General features: G+C 41.4%; 1 protein-coding gene across 3 annotated transcripts in view; it reads left to right on the top strand.

Moving 5' to 3' along the window:
• The window catches only part of CEP112 (centrosomal protein 112), a 147,909-nt gene extending 126,349 nt beyond the window's left edge, over positions 1-21,560 (top strand). For all 3 annotated transcript variants that reach the window (XM_065648055.1, XM_065648054.1, XM_065648056.1), the window contains 4 exons: positions 7,272-7,361; positions 18,742-18,843; positions 20,126-20,190; positions 21,226-21,560. In XM_065648055.1, the coding sequence (XP_065504127.1) occupies positions 7,272-7,361; positions 18,742-18,843; positions 20,126-20,190; positions 21,226-21,229 (261 nt within the window). In that variant the 3' untranslated portion in view covers positions 21,230-21,560. The remainder of the gene's footprint in view (positions 1-7,271; positions 7,362-18,741; positions 18,844-20,125; positions 20,191-21,225) is intronic.
• The last annotated feature ends 2,442 nt before the right edge of the window (positions 21,561-24,002 follow it).

The raw sequence follows: 24,002 nt of genomic DNA, 5'->3' as shown, positions 1-24,002 counted from the left end.
CAAAGCAATGCTTGCACACGGCAGCTGCTTGTTGGCTTTTGCGGTTCATTGAGAAAAGCAGATGAAAGCAGGTTTATTATTGCTCTTTGAACCTCGCCTCCCTGCCCCCTCCTATCACCTGGGCCACTGAAAACAAAGTGAAAACAATTCCTTCCTTGGTTCCCCCTGAACAAAATGCCTATCTTTACGATTTATACTGCTGTTTTCTTTGAATTTTTATCTTTGCAGGACTTGCTGTGCCTTGTGACATCCTCTGCATTTCAAAAGAGTTGCGTGTATAGAGCCATGCGGCGAAGCTCTGACTCCGCAAGGTGCTCAGGCCCTTGCCTAATTTTAAGCCTATGAATAGTTCCACTGGTGCTCTCAAGGTGTTTGAGGGATATATGACTTTGCAGAAAAATGGTCCTAAAACTTTGGTCAGCTCAACTAGATATTTACGGAAAATGCTGAAAACACACCAATATTTTAGAGGAACAAAGCCGGAAAAAATATGTGCATTGACAACCCTCACAGTGCTCAGGGAATCTCCAAAAGACCCCGATGCAGATGAAATCTGATGAGAAAATGTTAGGGGACTGCTCAGGAACTAACGCTGATGATCCACTCAAGAGCCCAAGTATGTAACACACTGCCAATCAGTCTCTTGCCTGCGAATTGTGAAAAATGAAAGGAGCGTAGCATTAGAGCCCACCACACTGGAAAAATGTTTGTAAATATGTTTGGTTGGTTTATGTTAAGCAACCTACTTGAAAAATTTTTCACTACTACTAGAGAGACTGGATTTTGTTCGTAGAGTCAGATTATCCCTTTCCTTCCTGAACCCCTTTTTCTTCCCACAGTCCCTCAAGGGAAGAAATTGTTGTTCTTCACAATGGCATCTCCTGCTGGCAAATCTCAGAAGCTATATAGACGGGCACGAAAAGGAGCTGCTTGCCTTGCATGAGTGGGCAGAGCAAGATTTCCACTCCCATTTTGAAATGCCAGACTTCCAAAAGTGCCCAGTAAATGGGAGCTCACATTATTCCAAGTGAGAGTTGATGAACTCTGTGCCTTTGGAAATTACCCCTTTTATCTGATTCCTGACTAAAGAAACCTTTTTTTTTTTTCATGGTAGCACAAAGTGGGCAACCAGCTCTTTTAGGGATGCATTTTAAAAAGAACGACCATTAGCATTTTCATTCCGTGTTGTAATTCATGTTCACTCTTTGTGAAATAGCCTGTAGTGGTTGAAATTATATATTAGGCATGAAGATTCCCAGATTTGCCGTTCTGTCATTGCATGGTAGGACACCGTGCAGACTGGTCTATGCAGCACGTCTCTTTTCCCCCATCTACACATAGTTGTTGGCAACTTCACCCGGGTAATGAAGTTGAACTGATAGTAAAAGTCTAAGAGGTGAGTGGAAGGAAAGTGTTAGAGAGATGTAAAACATCGCTTAAGGTCTTTTCATTTCTGTTCCTGAGCAGCAATAAAGCATAAATTTTCTGTGCTGTCATAATAGTAATTGTAATGTTACAATAATTTGCGTTATTAGACACCGTAACTATTTTCAGTATGAAATAATAGAGAGTTTCTTTTCTGTTGCAGTAATGTTGGCCCCTGCATATAGGTCGCGGAGAACTTTGTTTGCAGAAACAAAGCTATTGTTTTAACCAAAACCACAGAAATTTTGCCTTTCATATTGAATCAGTAGCATAATGAGTAGTGGAGCAATAGTTCAACATCAAAGGAGACTCCTTGGATATATAGTGTGTTGCAACAACAGCGAAAAAGTTCCCACCAGAAAGGAATCGTGCCATATGTGAACAGCAAACATATGTATTAGGTTAAAACCATAAGATTTCCTTTGCTTTACACCAAAAACATGAGAGAACTGAAGTGCAGAGGTTTTCGAGCAGTCGTGGGCTGGAATGCAGCGCGGTGTCCGGGGTTTGGAGCAGCGCCCATGGACAAGAGCTTTGTGCAAACCCAAAAAACACTGAGGATGCACCAACAATTTGGCTCAAACATCAGTATTTCACTTTTTAAAAACACGCTTGTTCTGCGCTGACTCATGGTGTTACATCAGTGATCTTCATAGATATATTTTCCCAGTATATTTATAGTAGTAATAAACCTGGACAAATTTACTTATCTCTATAAAATATTTTAGCAAAAATAATGATTACTTTACAAATTCAGATGTTATTTTCGATGGGATACTTGGCCTGATTTCTTTGAATAAGAGTTGCATTTGACTCCATAAACCACTAAGAGTAAAGGAGAAGTTTTTGCCCAGACAGCCCATACTTACAGCTTCATGACGAGATTCACTCAAGATTTTAAAGCATCTCCATACATATTTCTAGAACAAAATTTGCCTTTTTGTCAAGATTCACATGGATTTTCTTTAGAGCTCCAGAGCTCGGTTTTCGTCTCATGAACGGGGAGAGAAAACACATCAATGGATGTAATTTGAATTTAGAAGGCACTTAAAGAGGGGCCTGTATTCAGAATTACTGTTGGCACATGTTTTGAGGATGTGAAGTGGAAGCCTTTTTCTGTGGGCACAGTAAGGAGATAATTAAAACTACAGTAGGTAATTATGGTAGCTTTTATTACTGCATCTTTCATTAACTAATTAAATTAATTTGGTAATGTTTGAAAAATTCTTTGAAGATGAAAAGTGCAAAGTACTACTACCTTTAGTTGGAGTATTACCCCGCGCTGGTCATATATATTGGGGTCTTTTCTTGGTATGGATGCGAATCCCTGTGTGCAGAGTTGCTGGTACAGCCAACAAGAATTACGAGTGTATATCAAAAAAAGACTCTGCCGCTACCTGGCATAGTTTGGTAACTGCTGACGCTTTTTGTTTCAAAGTGAAAATATGTTGGAGTTTTAATATTTTCCAGAAGATTTTTCCTTCGCTTGTAAGTGTCACTTATTCATTCAAGCCTCTGTACCAGGGAGATAAATCCTGGTGATCCCAGACCTGCCACTGGTGTGATGGGAGCAGGAATCGAGACCCGTCTGCTCTCAGGAACACACCAAAAGTAGGAAATTTTTTCAGGCTGAAGAAGCAAAACGTCACACCTTTGTAAATACAGCATCTTCACAGTAATAATCAATACCAAGTAATTAAAAATAATAATGATTTGTTTACATAATTCTTCCAGAACTCTTTTTTTTTTTTTTTTCCCAGGGAATCCAATTCTTCTTTTTAAAAGTATCCTGTGGTTAAAGGATAATCAAGTCAGTTTTAACACATTAAAGACTAAATCCTTCATATATTCCCATTTCATCCTTGTTCTTGTGATTCTTAGAACTCTTTCTCTCACCAGCTTTTACTTGATTTAGATTAAGCCCTGTAACTAATGCCAAAAATTCATTCCTGTGTCCAAAAGGGATTCTGTAGCGCTGCCTCCAAATGCTCCGAGTTCCATGAGCAGACTTGGGTTTGAAATAAACTTCATTCAGCGTTTCACTGGTGATAATCAAGCCCAAATAGAATAATAGGGGAAAAGTGCCTACCCAGAAATGCGGTTCAGATGTTCCCGTCTCCTTTCGCATCAGCCGGTACCCAAATATTTCGTGTCCCAGTGACAGGATAGACCCATCCAGCTCCACTTGAGGTCCCAAAATCTGACCATATTGTTTAATATTTCAGTGCCATGGTCTCAAAGCCATTACTTTTCCTTTCCATCCTTCCCTCAGTGCGACCAAAACATTTACAATATGATTTTTATTTCAGGATCCTTTCCATTTTTATAAATAAATCAAACGAATGTTCCTTTTATACAGCTGCAATTCACCCACATTGTTGCAGCAGAGCTTATTATCTCATTTACATTTTTAAGTGCTTTTCAAAGTGTAGGATATCTGGGCTGGAAAGCAAAACATTTCATTTCTTTGTTCTCAAGCCAACACAAAGCATTTCCAAGGTCAGGTATGGTGTAGACTTTCAACAGCAAACATGTTTACATGGCATTGGAAAGCCGGTTTAACTGAAAAAAAAAAGTCTTTATAACAGTGATGTAAGTCAACTTAGCAAAGCTGAGGGACAGCGATTAATTCTGTACCTGGAAAAATTTAACTAAATAAGTTAGGCTTTGTCTTCCGTTCAGGGAGAAGAGCCTCTGACACTTAAAAATTAGCCTGTTTTAAAAAATTTTTAATATATTTTTCTTCATCTCAGCAGTTGTTAAACATAAGCTCTGTTACTCTTTGGGGAAAATCTAAGACTCCTAAGCTGTAGAATAAAAACTGCATTTCTGAACAAAACAAAAACGGTTGTTCAACTTTACAAAAGAGATGTCCTGCGGTGTCCCTGGGGTAAGTCCTCCACTGGTTTTAAGAGTATTTTATGTGACAAAAACTTCTCCACCGGGTACAGAAAAAGGTTGGAGGGTTCCTGGTACCTCCAGCGTTCAGGCTCTGGCCGCTGCCTGTGAAACTTTTTTGACAACAGAGAGAACTTTCAGTGTGATCTTCAAAAAGACGCATTATTCATGACATCCATCGCGATTCCTCCTAGCAAATTAAAATCATGGTCAACAAACTTACTTCTAATTACTATTCTCAGAGCTAGTCATATGCAGGAATCTACAGCAACTGGGAGATTTTGATGATGTTACTTTTTTTTATTTTTTTGCATGGCTTTGATCAAATACTGACCTTTTGGTTTTACTTTTTTGTCCTTGTGCTGGTGGGAAAGCTGAAATACCTACATGAAGATCAATTACTCGTGGAACATCCTTTGTACACAAAACCAGGTTCTACAAAGCGGCCGGTGTGCAACGCAGCAATAGAGCAAAACTGGTCAGGTTAGAGGGATTTGGGATAGATCAGAGGAATTCGTCTTTTTTTCTGCCATCCCAATGCAAAACCTATTAACAAGCAGTTATGGTGCGATTGGAGGAGTCTGTAAACTCATACAGAATATTTTGTTCTGGATGATTGATGAGTGAACTATTATGACTTAACAGTTTGCTACACTTATATGCTATAGTAAAACCACCTTGTTTCTAAATTGTACTTGTTTGAGACATTGTCTGCTCTCATAATGAAACAAAATACATGCGCTCCGTGCTGGCAAACACTGTGTAGAGTAGGTGGACCTAACAAAGACCGCGTGTCATCTGAATTTCCCAATTTAAATTGCTTTAAGATGCATCGCAAACCCTCAGATTTAAAGGAACCTTTCATTTTATGCGCTGCAAAAGATGTATGTCTGTTGTAAATAAGAAAAGGAAAAATGTACTGGTTATGTCTGGACACTTTGAGTTACGGCAGGACTATGTCAAATTAATTGGGTCTTTGATCATCTTTCTGATACGTGGAATGGCCCTGCTCCTTCTTATTAATGCATTTCTACATTGCATGGTCTGATCACTTTAAATCAAAGTCTGCCTGTTTATGTTTTACCTTACAAAATGAGATGTACAAGAAGAAAATAAAAAGCCTACAACTCACGCATATATTTCATTATATTAATGCAAATTCCTGGTGCTGCAAGACTTGTTGAGTATTGAGGACTGGTTATATATTCAAAGCCTGGATTTCAACATTTCTCAGAAGCGGTGATAGCATGAAAGTCCCTGGGCAGATTTGAAGTTCATGCTTGGGTCTGGTTAAATTTTTTGGCATCAGAACATGTAATAGTCTTACAGCAAGAAGACTTGAAAGTTAATGCCTGGCATCACTTCAAAACAATGTGGAAGATCTATCATAAGTAGTCCTCTTATCTTATCTCAATAGCAATTTTATCCTGTAAATGATTTGAAAGTACAGTATTTCAGGGCTGTGGAAAAGAGCAAGGGGGGTTTTTTGTTAAATCTTGTACCGCGAGCACTTTCAACGATCCTGGTTTATGGACGGGTGTTCTGCTGGAGGAAACGAACGTGAACCGTGTCCCCTGCACCATGCGAAGTTCACTGAGAGCCCAGGCACTCCTTGGGCTCCTTCCCAGGTCTGCGTGCAGCTCCAGCTGTTTCCAAAACCACCCCGGAGGCACCTCCGTGTCGTTTCTAGCGTTATCTCCAGCGCAGGTCCCTTCCCGGGGCCAGCCCCACTCTGCGCCCTGCGTCCCAGCTGATGGGAGCGCTGCCCCGCTCTCCTGCCCTGCAAAAGGGAGCTCCAACTATTCCTTCCCAGCTGATGGGAGCGCTGCCCCGCTCTCCTGCCCTGCAAAAGGGAGCTCCAACTATTCCTTCCCAGCTGATGGGAGCGCTGCCCCGCTCTCCTGCCCTGCAAAAGAGAGCTCCAACTATTCCCTTTCTGCTGCCACCGCCGCCTCTGTGCCCGCGTCAATCTTCCAGCCACACTGTGCGCGTTGCTTCAAGTCAGCGCTTGCCGCTAACAATGCCTTTATTCAAGCTGACAACGTAACTAAGCTGCTAGTAAATGTGTAAGTGAATGTTAAGTGTGTATTCAAACATTCAACAATGACTAGGAAACTTAAAAAAAAAAAAATCTTTGCAACTTTGTGTTGTTTGTTTGGTGTGTATCTGCTAGAAATAACGTAGACTATCAGCTCCTTGGGGCGTGACTGTTGTTTTGTTAAGCGTATAACAAAAAGATCAAGGCTCTGAGGGACTGCCGTAATAAAAATAAATATATAAGAAGAACAATAATGACAACGTAAATTTGTCAATGCATTTTATGAGCTTGGTTTAGGAGTGATTATTTCTGAACTAAATAAAGACTGGATAGTTGTAGTAAGGTGACATAAGCATAATATTCCTTTTATCTATTGCTATTTATCCTTCATTTGTAGATCACATGCTAAGACTTTACTACGGGGCAGGAGGGGAACCCCTCATCTCAGGGAGCATCTCATTTCAGTAATATGGAATACATTTTCACTGAAATTCCAGATATGGGTTTCCAGAGACAGGATTATTCCTCCGTCTTAAAGGAGAAGTTATTGGTACATGTACAAGTGTTCCTGGAAGCACAGATTGCACAAATAACACAACAGCAAAAATCTGAGACAATTGCAGATGCAATTGTTGCAATTGCAACATTTCCATTTCATTTTCAAACTTTGAGGGTATTTATTACATTTTATTATGAATACTTGTAGCCTATAATAAAACAGAACTACTAAGATTTAACAACTCCCGTTCAACGAGCGGTCCTACCAGTGCAGAATAACTTTGCTCAGTAAGGGTGGGCAAACTGATCCCGCGCTGCTTTCTTAATCAGCTCGCTGAACGACATCGCCCGTAAGTTTTTCTGCCACCCCGTGTTTCTCACGTGTGTTCTGCACCCGCTGGTTCTGTTTCAGGCCTTACAAGATGAAGTGGAAATCTGCCGCGCTCAGGCACGGGCTGCAGACAAGAAGCTGCAGCGGCGGGAGCTGGAGACCCACGAGCAGGTACTGGTGCTGCCCCCCGAGTCCTCTTCCCTTGGGCAAGGAGGCTCGATGTTTAAAAAGAACATCTGGCTTCAAAGCTAAAGCACGTATTTTTCTGCAAAATTTTCAGCTAGCTTTCTTTTCTGGGGTTTTTTTTGGTAATAAAAGAGAATTAAACTGTCTGAACCCTACAGGCAAATACTTATCTCACGTTCTCTATTGCAAGTTGGCATTTCAACTATTCTGGCTGTTAAATGATGCCGTTATTTTGAACTGTCTATACTCTTTTAAGAGAGGTTTCTGAGACTATTCTAACCTGTTGTTTAATGGCTCGTTTGAAGAGAATTGTAATTGGACAATAACTGAGCTAAAAATAACCTTGATTCCTGATCTTATGCATTCATTGTTCTAGCGTGTTGTTTGTAAACAGTTTCATATGATTAATAGTGCTACAAGTATTCTGGACACTTTCAGTGAAATCGGAGATTTAGTGTCCTTCAAGCAGAATAGCGTATGGAGGTTACAGACTAATATTGAAACGGAAAGTCAATGATCTGCATTCAAACCAGATTAAATTGAAGTATTCAGGAAAATATCCAGGTGGTGGATATCGGAATCACGTACAAAATTTACAGATTTCTAATACAAATCAGTTTTTGCGGCATTTGAGAACTTTATTAGGTGCTGAGTAAACAGTATCCATATCATGTATCGTACATAAAGCGTTTCTAAATCCCTCGAGAAGAAAAATGCAGAGATGACAGCTCTGACGTATTTGCAGTTGTTATGTCTTGGCCAGGCTACCTGTAAACATGTTCCTCAAGTGTTAACAGTAGCTAAAGGCTCATCAGCTGATTAGGGAGCTGAAATATTTAAGGCAGCATCTTAGAACTTGCTTGCTGCTTTTACCAAACTTTGTCTGAATCAGAATTGCATAAAACATCAGAATTCGTGCCGGCGCTATTACAAAGGCCACTTTTCAGAGCTTTTCCATTTCTGTAAATAAGGAGCAGAGAGGGTTAAACAGCTTCTGTTTTTCATTAAAGGGAAAAATCTTGTGTTTTGATTCTATAACAATAACAAACAAATGAATGAGACATGAAAAAAACATTTTGTTGTGCTTTTAATTAAAAATAAAAAGCTGTTTCTCATTATGGCTTGTTGGGTGGTATCTTGGGGCTCCACGTTTGTCTTTTTTTCAGTGCAATGTCCTTATAACTCTGCAGTCTCCAAGAGTGACTGACAGATCCACGAAGCTTAACCCTTTGTTACAATAACCCTCTGGTGATTGCACAGAGTTAACCTTGCTTTATTATAATTACCCAGAGAGACAAACTATCCCACAAATAAGGGGGGACGATGTGTTCAAAGGGCTCTGGTGGCAAGTCCTGAGCTGTCTGGAGGCGAGCGTGGTGCTGCCGTTGAAGATGAGCTGTTGTTTTTATGGAGCTTTTTAATTCCAGTGCTTCGTGTTCTCCTATGAAGTCGTGTTTCCTCCTGTTTACTTTTTCAATCCTCTTTGCAGTGTGAGTAGATGCAATCACGTTATATTTGTGTTGTTTCATCGGTGGTGCAGTATGGCAACGTTATCTGAATTACGCGTTCCAATGCAGATGAACGTACATCTGTCAAAAGTGAGAACTTCTCCCACTTCGACTCACCTGAATAATTTTATCATCTCTGTAAAGGCTGTCCTGTCCCTGCTAAGCACATTTTTCTAGGACAGTGGTCCATGTGTTGAGTAATATTATTATACTTGTTGATTGGATTCTTAGAACTTCATCTTGAAATGCTGGATGTTTCCTTCAAAAATTAGATGTCCAACTTCTTGAGACATGTAATTGTCTTCATGGAAAGTGGCAAACTAGCAGTAAATAAAGTGTAAGTCACACTTAATATATATAGTTATTTATATATAGGTTTCTTGACATATAGTCCCAGGACAGTTAAAGCAATCTGGGAAGCTTCCTAGGAAATTTGGGTGCATCCAGACCTTTTCCTTGCAAAGCAATGAGGTGGTTTCGTATATGTCAGTAATATGTAACTGTGGGAAACGGCTTCTTGTCAACTAATCCCATTTAGGTTTTATTCCCGTATCGTGTACTCTTGTGGTGTATCACTTGGTTGTCTCTGATACGTGCCTGGATGTGATGTAAGACAAGATTTCTGAAGGAAAGATCTCTCATTCTGCTAAAAGTGTTTCTCTTCCTTGAGTCATGGCTTTGTGAAGTTGTCAGTCATAGTTAAAAAATCTAAATTGTTCATACAGCAGACTTTACATCCTATAAATGTGTAATTAAAAAGACGCACATCACTGAGAGCTTAAGCATGTGCCTTAGTGAATCCATGAATTTAGATGTGCCACAAATTTTGCTGAATTGGAGCATGTATAAAAATTAATGCTAGTGATCTTCTTGCTTTATTACCTAGATTTCTTTAGAATCCCTTATTTCAAATTCCTTTTTGTAAGGGTAATCACCCCATCTCAGTATACTGAAAAGCTCCAAGAATCTCTCTTTTGAGAATTACAGGCAAGAGTTTTTTCAGAAAACAACCCCTATTCTTTTCATTCCTCATTCTAATGTTTGTAACTATAGGGGTGGATTGAATATGATGTAAAATTCCTAGTTGGGGAATTGACAAACAACTGAAGTAGCATCACTATAGATACTCAAACCATAGGAATACCCCTCCGAGCAGACAAGTGACAAATAGAGTCTTAAAGGAGAGAGATTCTCTGAAGACAGAAAATCAATTATGTTCAATTCATGAATATTACTGAGGAAATGAAGGAGAATACCAATGTAGATTTCTAGCCCTTTAATTTCTTTTTTCTCAAATAGATTATAAAAAAGGGAGAAAGGAGTTATCTGAATAAGGATGTTGTAGAAGTATTTGGAATAAAATGGAACAGCTCAGTTTGTTAAGTGGATTTCACTCATGTTCAAATGAAAGCAGGAGTGGTAATTGTAAAAGAGCTATGATTCAAAAGCATTCAGCGAGTTTTCATTTTTAATGTTTATTATTCTGACTTGCTCAATTTTTTTTTTAATGACTGCCGGATATTTACCACATTCAGCCTAACTTGCTGTTTCCATGCCAACTAAATATATTTGTTCTCAGATGAGTGCTGTGATGCATCGTTCTGAAATTTCAGTTGCCGTGTAGCACAGAGAACTTCTAACATTTGCCCCACCTTCTCCTTGATGGGAACAGTGCTGCTGCCGGCAGATTTGTGGAGCTGTGAGTAAAGAAATAGTAAGACAGAGATGAGCAATGTATGCCTGTGTCCAAGGTGTGGGTCCCAAGAAGTTCTTAATATGACGATAGCTGGAAGACTTGAGTAGTATTAATATCCCTTTCGTTTAGGGCTTTAGGTCCATATTTCTTTTCAGATTCATTTTTAAAGGTATCGCAGGGATTTAAATGCAAACAGATAAATTCGCAGAGAACTTTTGCCCTCACTTCTATGCCCTGCCGTACACGATCTGATAAAATCGCGTGGAAGCAGAGAAGTTTCCTCCATCTGGAGGTGGGTGAACCCCTGCAGGAAATTGGGCACAAACCAAACCTGTCCCCTGGTACAGGACTTTTAGCTCAGGCGCCCCAGATAATTCCAAAATCCGGACAGTGCTTCTGGGGCCCCTGCCGTGAATTCCCAGACTTTCTCGAAGGGTTGTCATTCTCAGGACGTGTTAGAGTCATCTAAAATCAAGCTGATAAGCTCTAGGTTAGGTATTTAAAAATAAAAAGCTCTGCTTTGTGGCCGGCTGCAGGTGAGGAGGATTTGGGCAGGTTTGTTTTGCAGAGCCGGGGCGCGCTTTGAGAAACCACCAGTCAGCACCGCGGGCACTGATGCAATTCTGCCATTTGCTCCCGTTGCTTCAACCCAACGTCACTGAAACGCTTCCAGAATTTTCCCCCAGGGACCCATTTCTGCTCCCACAGAAATGGGAAGAGCTTAGTCCGGATCTGGTCGATCTTCAGCACAGCAGCGACTCCGGGAGAGCAGCCCTGGCACCGGCACCGCCTGCGGACAGGGGCTTAACCCCTGGCGCTCAGCAGCTTCTGGTGCCATGGGGGAGAAATGAGAACCTGAAAGAAGTTTCCGCTGTGACTTTCAGGAGCAGAGACACCGAATATAGTCACATTAAAATAGTTTCTGCCGCTCCGCGAGGCTGAGGAGGGTCCTACCCTCCTTGCCCATTCGCTTCTGTCCGTCCACCGCTCTGCCGAGACCCCAGGCACTGGGTCAGGACCGTACTGCCTCCTTCAGCTGGTTTCCTCCCATAAAGCCTTTCAAATACGTATATATTTTGTGAAAAATGGAAGAGACAAACAGCACGAGGGGTGTCCGCTCCCCAGCGGCTGGCACCTGAAGATCCGCTGGGTCAGTGCTGCCTGCAGCGCCATCGAAGATTTCTTTTCCAACTACTTATGGTGAGCAAACATCAAGTTTAAAACGTTTCTATTGAAAATAAGATGTTGGAGAGCCACATACAACAAGCAGTGACAAATCCGATGTCAGCAAGAGAGCTGGTCGGGCTGTTTGGCGTTCACAGACCAAGACGTCATTCCTTGGTGTGTTGTTCTTTTCAGACTTCCCAATAGAGGCCGTTGGGGAAGAATCAGACTGATTCTGGTTATTTCTCTATAAGGGGCCTTTCATAGATATAGGTGCCCCTACAGGTGTATGGCAATGTTGATGAAGGTACCATAAAATGATTACTGACATTATTTGGAGCCCAATTCTACCACTTTTATGGCAGTTAGTATCAACTATACATGCCATTCCATTGATACATTCAGTAATCACTTCGATACAAAAGCACCCCCCCATTTTTAATTAAGACTGAGATTGTTAGAATCATAACTTTGCATTGTTAGCATCATAGCTTTGCGTTTGACGTATTTAGTATTTTGTATAACGTTTTCTTGAACGGCCTACTATGAAGGGAATGCAGAATTAAGCAGAATATAGCAAGTTTTATTGCATAGCATGAAGTTTCAGATTAGCAGAAGGAGATAGAAGATGGGATTCAAGCACAGAAAAACAGATTTGCAGGTGGGATTTGAAAGGAGCTGGAAATCAATGGAGTTGAAAGTTCCCAGGAGCTCCATATGGCAGGAACTGCGGGAGAGAAGGGTCTCAGCAACTGTGCAGCTGTCAAAGGGAAAGGAGGTAGATGATGATGATGATGTACGTGTGGAAGGCAGTGATCAAATGTTGGCTTTGGTAATCAGACACAACTGGAAAATACACAAATCTATACCTACTTCATAGAACAGAACGAATTACTGGAACGAAGCAGCCAGCTGGAGAAAGACGGTAAAACAGAAACTACAGATCAAAAAGTTAAAAGGGAAAAGATAATTTTGACCAAAAAAGAATAGAAGCATATGCTGGCATGCAGGAATTAGAGAGTAGTTTTAAATGTCATTTTTCTAGCTCTTCGTCTTAAACAGTAGTGAATGCGAAAGAGATCTTTCTTTTAAGAGAGCAGTACATCATTTTAGAGTGTCTGTGGTTTGCTTGCAAATTATCGGTTAAGGGAATTTTGTTCTTTCAAAAGTGTTTAAAGTAGGACTACAAGAGGCAATGATGCTGGTATTTCATGTGAGCAATTAAGAGAAAAAAAGAAATGTCAATGCATGGAGGAGCCAGTCGGATGACAGACGAGAAGAGCAGAGACACCCCATCTCCAGTGCAGGCCCTCGGTGATGTGTGCTCAATTAGTGAAGTGTCCCATTGATTTTTTTCTAGTTGATGAGGTGCCTGGATGAAGCTAAAAAGGCCTGGAAAAGGCCAGCTTTCTGCTGATCTTTAACATCATTTAAATTCTGAAGTATTATTTTGTTTGCAATTTAATCGGCACAAACCCAGACGTCCACCCGGGAGTGCAGCAGCCGTGTCCAGCCTGGCAGCTTGTTCTCCGGGCGAGATGCTGATCTGACATTTGTTCTTAAAAGAGCAGAAACAGTGATAATAAAAGTAGCTTCTGATTATTATCTCAGAAGATTTGCATGTTCACGCAGCCCCTGTGAAAATATTGAGCCTCATCCTGCGCCCGCTGAGCGTCGTCAGCTCTGGCTGCCGTTAGCGAGCGCTCAGCACCTGCGCCTACCAGACACCAAAACCTTGACGTGCCGAACCAGCCCGGGACGGAAAGGATTATGGAGAAGGTAACACATGCCGGAATGTAAAACCGACGTACGTAACTGCTTTCCAGTGGTGGTATCAAAGATGCTTATAGCTTTATTTCAGAATTAATTCTCTCGATAGCGTATTAGGAGTCGACGGAGCCAGAACGAACACCATGTGTTGTCAGCTTTCTGTGGCTGGGCTGGTTTAGGTTTTGTTCCTCCAGGCCGGGGGGTGGGAGCCGCGGGGACCGCTCCTGGCACAGCAGGGACCTCTCCGGCCGATGGAGGGACATCACTGACGAGAGCTGAAGGAAATACAAGGATGGCATCTGCCATGAGTCATTTGGAAGGAAGGGAAAAGAATTCGGGGATCCTCCAAATCCCAGCTGGAACAATAGCGGAGCCCTGGAGAGGGGGAGGCTCAGAGAACAGCGCGGATTTTCTAGCCACAACATTCCTGCTCGTTCCGTGGTGTTGACAGTGAAAGCTTTTATTCCTCTCCAACTCCTGTAATCCCAAGAATGCTGTTCTTGCCATATGCAGCCCACTGGTGTTTTTTTTTTTTAAAAGTTTTGCCTGTGTTTCGTTTCTTTGCAGCTATGAATTATATACACTTGTATTGCTTAGCTACAAACAGGATTTTCCAGGTGGGAGATCTTGGTTAAGAAAAGAAAGATATTGAAATACAAGCCGCTGAAGTAACAGGGCCTCTTGGACGCAGGTTGGAATAAAACCACGACTTAGAGCAGCAAGCTCAGCATGCAGCGAGCAGCTCGGCCTAACTGCAGGTCCCCGCGGGTCAGGAAAACAGCAAGGCAGAAATGTTTTGGACGCTCAGATGGTTTACTGGCTAAAGACAGAAAAACAAAGAGGACAGGCTACGGCACCAATTTATGTTTTATTGAAACCGTCGGAACAGAGGAGGTTCTCCAGCAGCATTTCCTCAGCGGAGAGCAACATGCTGTACACTTGACAAAATAACTCGCTCAGCTGATCTTGCTCGGTTACTGTTTTCAGCTGAGCCAAATTCATGCAATTTATAGCGTTCATTACTTTTCTTAAGAACTTGAGAACATTTGTATCAAATTGCATTTTATTTCTCTAAGTTTGGAAGAACCATATTTCAATGTGCCTTGCACAGTAAGAATAGAAATTCCCACTGCCTGAAATAAGAGAGGATGTGGACTAAAAAGCAGCGGATATTTGTAGTTAATTATACTGTGAAAAGACAAATGTTCGGGCTTTGTTCTGAATTGAAAAAAATGATACATCATTTGACTCTTCATTAGGAAAAATCATTGGGGAAGATTTCAAGCTCAAATTAAATATTGTCTTATGACAGATCAGTGAGAGATCTGAAGTTTAAGGAAATTTCAGGTTTTGGTAGGTGTGGTTCCTCGGTTGCAGACGTCGTCCAGCTGATGGATGAAGGGCCCATCCGGACCCATAGTGGTTTTGTGGGACTCAAGCTGTGCTCACGGGGAGTTTCAGAGTGCTGAGGAGCGGAGGAGTCGCTGCAATTAAGGAGAACACAAACGAGCTGCGATTAATCATCACTTGGACATTCTTTGGGTTGTTGTTTGGGTTTTTTTGTTGATTGGTGGTTTTTTTTTTTAATTGGAGTGGCATTGTAGTAATTTGTCCTTTGCTTGCCCTTTTCAAAGTGCTTTCAGAAAATTGCTTCAGTAATCTTCACACCGCCTGAAAGAAGTTGACCCATGCAATATTATTATTATTATTATCCTTATTTAGGAGGATGAGACTTTAGTCTGAGATTAAATGATTTGCCTAAGGCGGAAGGAGTTATTTTTACCTTTTTGGTACCCTAACCTGTCTTTGGATTTGCTACAGCAGATCTTTCGCATCTTCTTTCAGAGATGTGCGTTGCAGGACAAATGCAGAACCCAGCCCCACAAACATCCTTCGGCAGCTTTTAGAAATAATTAGTAGCTGCGAAACTGAATTGTGCCACCCGAAGACTCCTTGAAATCGGAAAATTGAAACTTGCCTTATGTTACTGAAAAGCGTTTGGCCAGGCCTGACTGCTTGGTTTGGAAAGCTCCGGTTTGGGTATTTCTCTTCTGGGCGTCGAAACCAACTTTTATCTCTTTTGAGAATGGTCAATGCTCAACTATTACAAGATGTCATGATAGTCTGTGCAATTATAACTTTCCTGCTTTTTGCATGACTTTGTATGAATATTTGTCTCTTTTTTCTAATTTATTGTGTGACTAAGCACACATGAGCTATGTGTGGTAACTTCAGCTTTCATTTGCTTCTACTGACACCAAAGATGATTGATGGTAAAACTTTAAACCTCATATGTTACCCACCAACCTGAATAAACAAAGAGCAGTGTGGCAGCTTAATATTAAAAGCTATAAAACCTTCCTGGGGGTTTGTGGATTAAATCAACTTCAACTCACCAAAAAGAATTTTCAAAAAACCCCACTTTCTCAGGATTGAAGAAAAATGAACACAACAGTAAATGAAATAGAGCTATCCTCATCCAGCAGACTAAAGCCCTCCTGAGGGCTGAAGAATTGCAATTTAAAACATCTCTCAAGAGGGCAAGAGGAGACACAGTGTTTGTGGATCCTAGGGAGGCAGCTTGAGGCTATAAAAGAACAAAAAAGCCTTTAAGGCACCAAAAAAGAAAAGAAAAATCCCCGCAGACATAGCTTTCGTTGGTCGAAAATAAGTGTTAAAAAATAAAAACCTTCCCCCTTTAAAATTTGTATACATTAGCCCACTATATGTTATTTTTCAGTTGTAAGAAGTGATTCAGATTTTTGCCATGCACTATTTTAATCTCTTGGGTCAATAAACCTTGATAGTAACTTCAGCCAAAAATATCAGCATGTTGTTTATCATAATACGACAGGAAACAGCTGGGATCTTATTTTCATCTTATTGTGATGCAGTTATTAGTGAGCACAGTTGAAAGTAACTTATTTTGTCTTAGCAAACAAACAAATTGCAGTTGTATCCCAAAGAACAGTTTTCACTGAAAAAAAAAGTGTGTGTCTTCTCTCTGAAATAGAGTAAGAAATCAGCCCCAAGCAATATTGCAGCTACCAGGGCTTGTTTCTCATTTTCTTTCTCCGTTTTCAGCTGACACAGTAATATATATCTGTGCTTTAAATCACAGTACATATTTCTTCCTGATTTTCCAAGAAACACCTTAGTCAAAAGTGAACAATCCCTTTGCTCCTTTGCGGAATTAATAGCAAATGTTAACAATTGCAAAAGTGAATATTTAGAGGACACTTTCAGATTAAACCATTAAAACCAGTGACCTGGTTGAAAGAAGACAGTTGCACAATTAGAACGTTGTTGTTATTATTATTAGAATTGTTGTTGCACCTTCCTACAATGAAACTGTAAATCGCTTGCAAGTGCAGAGCTTGGGTGTGAATGAGGCCCCTGCGATGGAGTTTCTGTGCTTGGGTCACACCAATATATTTGCAAGGTGATCATCCAGATCCTCTTACTCATGAAATAGATCTTTATTGTTCAAAATTTAGGCAATAAGAGCATTTTGCTGTTGTAGCTGCCTGTTTCTGCTCCTGTCTCACCAAGAACAAATGCAACATGTTGAACTGACTGAAATATATGTTTCTGCTCTATCAAGGTCTCCACCCAAGTCAGCTGTTGGCTCAGAAAATATTTATCCTGGCAAGGCACCTATGCATAACTTTGTAAGCCTTTATAGAAGTAGTAGCATAAATTTATTGGAGTAACTTTCAAAAACATAAATTTTGATCACTGGCTTATATACAAGCAGAGTTCAAACAAGGTTTCCTGTCTCACCTTTCTTTTTTCTTTAGATTTGCATAGTGGCATCACTTGCTGTTCACAAGGAAAGCCTCTAATTGCCTATTTGCATAGAGATCTGGAGATTTATTCTGCATGTTGGAATGACTCATAGGCAGAATTTTCCTAAAGTTTCATCAGATTGTTTTATTCCTTTTGTATTGATAATTGTATGATGCATAATGCATATTTTGGCATGACGTGCTTTTTCCAGGAGATGGTACTTGGCACATCTGGCAGTGAACTCTGTGTTTGGTTCTGGATCGTGTGCGCTCCTCGCAACCCGGGAGCTGGAAGTTACGACTCGTGGCTTCTTCAGATGTGAGACTGAGGTTTTGATTTGTGGTTGCAACGGTAGATTTAAGCAATTTGGTAACTAAAACAAAATTAGCACAAAATGGCGTTGGCGTGTAGATCGTTGGAAAAAAAAAAGATTCAATTTGAAAGTTTAAAGATATTTTATAGGTTAATCTGATATTGAATCCCTTTTATCCTTTATTTACGTATTCAGCTGCTAATCCAGAAAAACACCTAAGTACTTGCTTAATTTGAATTAAGCGGTTAATCCTATTGGAAGTCAAGTACAGATGTGAGGCCCCGATCCAGCCCTGCGCGACTCGGCGGACGGAGCTGAACCATCCTCCCCGTGTTTTCCTGGGTCAAGATTCTGCAAATGCCACCCCTCGAGAGACACGCAACGCAATTCCAACCGATGCATCTTCATTTAACATCGCTTTGTAACCCTACTGTTTACTCAGCATCTGCTGAATAAGGTTGTGGACTGAAATGTCCTCCTTTAGAAGAACTCATTTTGGTGTGAACATCTGATCTCAGAACATCTAAGATACTTGAACCTGTTTGTTGAAAGTCCCATAGTATCAATGAAGTTGAGGAAGACACAAATGACGCAATGAAAAATAGTTGCACAATAAGTAAGAAAAGGCCTTAAAAGCACCTAGAAGTTGAGGAATTTTGTAAAAAAAAAACCTTGGGAAACAGTGATTCACCTTATCTAGGGAGTGTGGGGAAAATACCACTCCGCTGACTTGGTTCAGATCCCACCAAAGACAAAAAGAAAACTACTGACTATCAATTTGCAAAATGTGTGTCTGTATAAATACTCTGTTAAAATAGATTTAGGGATGATTATTGCTTCTTCAGACCACGTCCCAACAAATGCCTTATTGTTTCGTTTTCTCTATTTTTCTCCTCCTGTCTATATATTCTTTGTTCTCCTGTTTTCTTTTTCCTTTCTTCCTCTTTTTAGGCTCTTTTACTCTTTACAGGTCTTTGCTGATCTTTCTTCTCTCTCCTTCCCTTTCCCTTGAAATCACAATTCTGCATTTCTTAAACTCCAGTTTGGGTAAAAGAAGCAAAAAAGTTACTCTCTGGCTTCCAGGAGTGGCCATCTATATATAAATTTCTTTTTGTTCTGTTACAGATGACCCATATACGACAAGAATATGAAACCACACTCAAAGGTCTGATGCCAGCATCTTTGAGACAGGAACTTGAAGACACCATTGTGTCTTTAAAATCTCAGGTAAATTCATATTATGCATCTTCAACTTTTTAAAACATCTCTTCTAGACAAGAAGTTATGACCATCTAAATTTTGGGCAAAAACACTGAATAAATCTCAAAACCAAATTATGGCAAGACTCACATGCTTCTGACTCAGTCACCTCTCAGTGTCCTCACCTTGAGAGCTGCCCTATTGTATCTTTTGATCCCAGATTTTGCTTCAACACTACAGTTGTAATCACTCTGCTTACATGTCAAAGGATTCCTAATGGAAGTGGTGCTCTTTCTCGTATAAATACTTGTGGGTAATAAAGAGTTAAGGATCTACTGGGGAAATCTATTTCCAGCTGATAGTAAAAAGCTATTTTTAAAGTGTGTTGACTATTAGCGCTGTCTGGTAGGATGTGTTGCTCTGCAGCTAATAGAAGAGTACTACGCCTTTTAATGAGTTAAAAAAAACCCACCAAAGTACAATTTGATATCCACCTGCGGGACTTCTGTAAGCAGAGCAGCATTTCAAAAGAGTAAAAGTAACCGCATGCACGAAAACCTGGGTGCTCTCCCAGAAATACAGGGCTGCTGGCTGCATTTCCAGCGGGACGCTGGCATCTCAGGGCCCTTGCTGAAGCACAGGTGTCCTGGGCTTTGAAAATCCTTGAGATTCCTCTTTGAAAACATCACACAAGAAGGGCAGTGGAATCCCGGAGTCTGTCAGGATTATTTATTGTTGGAGGAGGATGAAGAGGATAAGCTGGGTAAAAGCGCCAAGCAGTGATAAAAATAAACAAAACCAAAAAAAAAAAAAGAAATACTTGAGGCTTGGGCCTCGAGTTTTCTAGAAATGTTGCTGAATATAAAGTACACTGCCCAATTGTCTGCTCTTGATGAGTTGTCCAAAAGCAGACACAGTGCATTAATAAACACTAATTTTCATCCACTTGCAGGAACAGGTGAGTACCTTCATCACAAGAGCAAAAGTGCAGGATCAGAGCGCAGGCATCATGTGGGGACTGGGAGTGGAACTGGAGCTCCCAAACCTGTGCATAACCCATATGGTACCGCGAGCTGAGCTTGAACTCTGGTTTGACTCTGTCCCTAAAGGGCTGGATAGTGCGCGGCTGGAGCAGGGCCAGGGAAGCCGCGTGACCATCTTCTAGCGACTGTTAATTCTAGTATCCAGCTAAAGTGTTACTGCATTTTTATTTAGGCAGGATAGATGAAAAAAACACCCTTTATGAAATGAGTGCAAATTTATTAATTAGAATTTTGTACATCATTTTCACATGCGATGTATTTTACAGGTAAATATTCTGCAGAAAAGAGTCTCTGTCCTGCAGGAAGAGCTGAACACCTACCACGCCAGGAGGTACGGGATTATCTTTGATCAATTTGTACCATTTCACACCTGTGGATCCCAGTTATTGAAGTTTTACGGCTTAATTAAAACACTCAAATATGGTTGCAGTTTTAAAGGATCCTTATTTTCGGTAAACAAGCGTCTAAGAATTTTCCCAGTGCTTAGTCAGTACTATTAGAGCAAGATTAGAGAACTCGCGGGTGCATTACAAGTCTGGGCTTTGCCTCGACGTTCATGATGAGACAGTGGCTCGGTGCACAGCTGCAGCTCTGCGGTGATGCCGCCTCCTTTTAAGATAGAAAACAATGATGCAATGAATAATCTTACAGATCACATCTTCAAAGTACCGGATCTTCATGAGCCTGAGCTTTTTTTTCAGCCATTTACACCCTCCAATATAAAGTATGGCAAGTGCTGCAGCAATAAAAAGCCTTGCTGTGCCTTTCGAGTAAGTGATTCACATGCAGAGGTGAGTAAAAGGAAACTTCCTAGGAAAGCCACTCTATCTTTTGTATATTTATAGACTTTGATGATACTTGCATATCTCACATGAGCATTTCTGCAAATAAGAATGTGGGCTTGTAAAAAATAGTGTAAAAATTTGTAAGATATATAAACATTTGTAAAAATGTTAACAGTGTGAAAGTTGTCTGAAAGTATTAATCCTAAACTGTTTGTTAACGAGAATTAGATAAAGCTAATTGGAAACTGAAAATGTCGTAGATTCTTGTCCGGTGTAGGTAACTTTGTTAGATAAGTACAAAGCTGTGATGTAGTCTCTAGATTCTCTCCAATAGCAACAGTAGCATTACCAAGGCATGCATTTTGTCTCAAACTTACTCTGAAGGGAAATAGGTGCTTAAAAGGTGAATAATCAGGTACCATTAGGTCAGGCCAGGCCACAAATGGCTGGGACTGGAAGGAGCCGCAGCCAAGTCCTGGCGGAGGGGACGGGCTGGGACAGGACCCAGCTCTGGCGTCAGCCTCTCGTGGTTTTAGAGTAAAATAACAAGGTGTAACTAATGAGAATCTCTTCATTTTCAGGTAGCTGCTGGAACTGTTGGATTCCTTCGGTTGCCAACTGGACTGCTTTGAATAGGTTTGAAGATTTGGCTCTTGTAAATTCAAATGCAAAGATCAGTGGCTGTTTTGGTAGCACATACAATGTAATGAAGTTCACGACAATACATCCATTGCTCGTGCCAGCATTTTTTTAGTTGTATCTTCCTTCCATTATTTTTTTTATTATCTTATTTCAGTCTTATGCTTTCAATATACTGTGTGTTTGACTCCATGCTGAGCTTGCTTACTGAGCAACTAGAGTTTCCTCTACTAATGTTTTTGTTATTACTTCCCAGTACAATTCTTTTCACTTTTATACATGAAGAAAATCCCATTTTCTATTATTATTGTCCAAGATATTTTAACATATTTTGACATTGTTCTGTGTCCATGTGTTTACATAATATTAAAATATTATTATTTTGTACTATTTTGTTTTGACATTATTGTCCTGCTTGGGCATCTCACTCACCTAAGTAGCCACAGTGCATATGAGAGTTTTGTATGGCTTTGTTAACTGGGAAAATATTTTCATGCTGTGTTTCAAGGAGAACTCTCAGAGTGAGAATGAAAACACCATGATGAGAAATGAGGCCACTGTTGCCGGTTATATCTGTTGTTGGGGTTGCATACACCGGTCATGGGAGGGTCCTTTGTCATTTACTGATAACACAGTTATGGGGCGTTATTGAAAAAGAGTCATAACCCATACGGCCTTGATTCTGTGTGAGGGTCTCGTGGATGATCCTGGTAAATCGCAGCAGATTCCCGAGGGTCTGCAGGGCTGAGGTTTGCGCAGCAGTGAAAGCTGAAGGACCTGGATGGGGGGTTCTGGTTGCTGCTCTGCCTCCCGGGCATGGGAAGCCTTCCTTATCTCCTGGCCATCTCTGAGCCAGAGTGTACTTTAGTTCATGTGTAATCTGTAAATTTAGATATGCCGGATACAAGAATAGGGTTTTTTTTTTGCCAGGGCACCGTCCTGCCGGCAGCATTCGTATCAAGGCTCCGTTAATGGTCTGAGTGCTTGAGAGGGGGCCAGAAATTCCTGCCTTGTAAGTCCAGCTGTGGCACTGGCAGCAGCGGCAAGACCCTCTGTATCGCTGCCGATGGGGACAGTCACCTCTCCTCCTCGCCACGATGGCACTGGAGTTCGTGTGCCACGGCCCAGGCAGGGTTCAGAGGGTCCCGATGGCTTCTGGAGTGCCCGCCGAGTCCCAGCAAGTCCCGTCTCGCCAGCTGGGCTCTTATCTCAGCCTGGCACGGAGATCAATGAGGAGAGGCTTTGGCAGGCTGGGCTTTATCCACCCCCACGTCCTGGCAGCGCTGGCAGGGAGCTCCGTGCCAAATACAGCTCCAACTTTGCTGATTGTCAGTCTGGTCTGGGCATGGGCAGGTTTTCCACCCTCCTTGAATCAACAAGTGATTCTTCTAATTACAGATAAGGGGTTGTCATGGCTCTGATAAGCCAGGAGGTGCTGCGGCAGGTGCTGCAAAACCTGGCCTGGGGCAATGGCGAGTTTTAGTAGGAGGAGTTTGTTAGGATGCATTTAGTTAATTGTGGGCAGTAAAATGAAATGTATTTACTCGGAGGGGTGCAGGGCAGCGATGGCCGTGCTCTTCAGGAGAAGCACCGAGTGCTCCCGGTGCCGCGTGCGCTGTGCCGCGTGCGCTGGATATTGCCCCGTGTCCAAACGTTGGGGCAGTCAAACCTCTTCTCATGCAAGAAGGAAATGAGGCATTTTGGATTCTGCTTGCATTTTTCCATGGTGTCTGGCTGCTACAGTGCTTTTGAAATGGAAACGGAGGGTACATCCGTAAACAAACACATGGGCCCTCTTTTAGCAAGTTCAATTCAGGCCTGAATCTCCTTCTTTTTGGTGGAATTGGCTTGCTGATGTCACTGATGGTCAAAAGGCAGCTTGAGAAAAGTAGATCTTGGTCAATCCGGGAGTTTTAAAACTCCGGGAAGCTCTCTTCGACATCAAATACAGTGTGAGGACCATTTTGAAGGTGCTTATAAACCTGATAAGAAATTAAATTCAAGGTTAGTTGTAGTTCTCTTGTAGTTGTTGTTAGCATGTGTTTGATCGTTTTTCTAACAAGGAGGAGTCAGTGTCCAAACTGCAGAGTTAGAAATGTTTTCGTACATACTACTTCTCTCTACCCGTCTTTTCACCTGCCAGGGAAGGAATTGCCAACTGCCGGTCGTTGGCTTCGTTGCCCATAAAACAAGCTCTGGCGAAACCGCCTTCAGCACAATTAGAGCTGTGTTTGTACTTTTGATTTGTTTATTTTATGTCGCTGATTTTGCCATGTGAGAAAAGATTGTTTCATTCTGTATAAAGCCCCACAAGAAGGAGGCATCGTAACGTTTTTCACCAGTATCGAGGGAGGTGACCCTTAGCAAGGTGACGCTTCCTTTCAGTGCCGCTCGCAGATCTTGTGTTACACGTCACAAAAATGCTCATTTCTGGTGCAGTTGGAAGAAAAGGGATAAAACCTCCGTCCTCCTCCCAGCCCTCTGCCTTCCGCTGCAACAGCGCTTTAATTGTCCCGGCGACAGCAGATACCCCCGTCGCTTGCCCAAATCTCCACCGACTGTGGTTTCAAACCGAGAAACGTTTTTTTGCGGCACAGAAAAAGATTGTCTTGTGACTAGAAGAAAAAAATCGCGATCACTAGAATATCTTACAGTGTTTTATCGAGTTTTCTGAAAAATGTGCACAGCTTTGATTCTAACGACGAGCAGTCTTGAGAGA

Source organism: Caloenas nicobarica, chromosome 18, assembly GCF_036013445.1.
Source record: "Caloenas nicobarica isolate bCalNic1 chromosome 18, bCalNic1.hap1, whole genome shotgun sequence".
In the NCBI taxonomy this organism is placed as follows: domain Eukaryota; kingdom Metazoa; phylum Chordata; class Aves; order Columbiformes; family Columbidae; genus Caloenas; species Caloenas nicobarica.
Note: the sequence above shows the minus strand (reverse complement) of the source record. Positions and strands in the feature narration are given on the sequence as shown.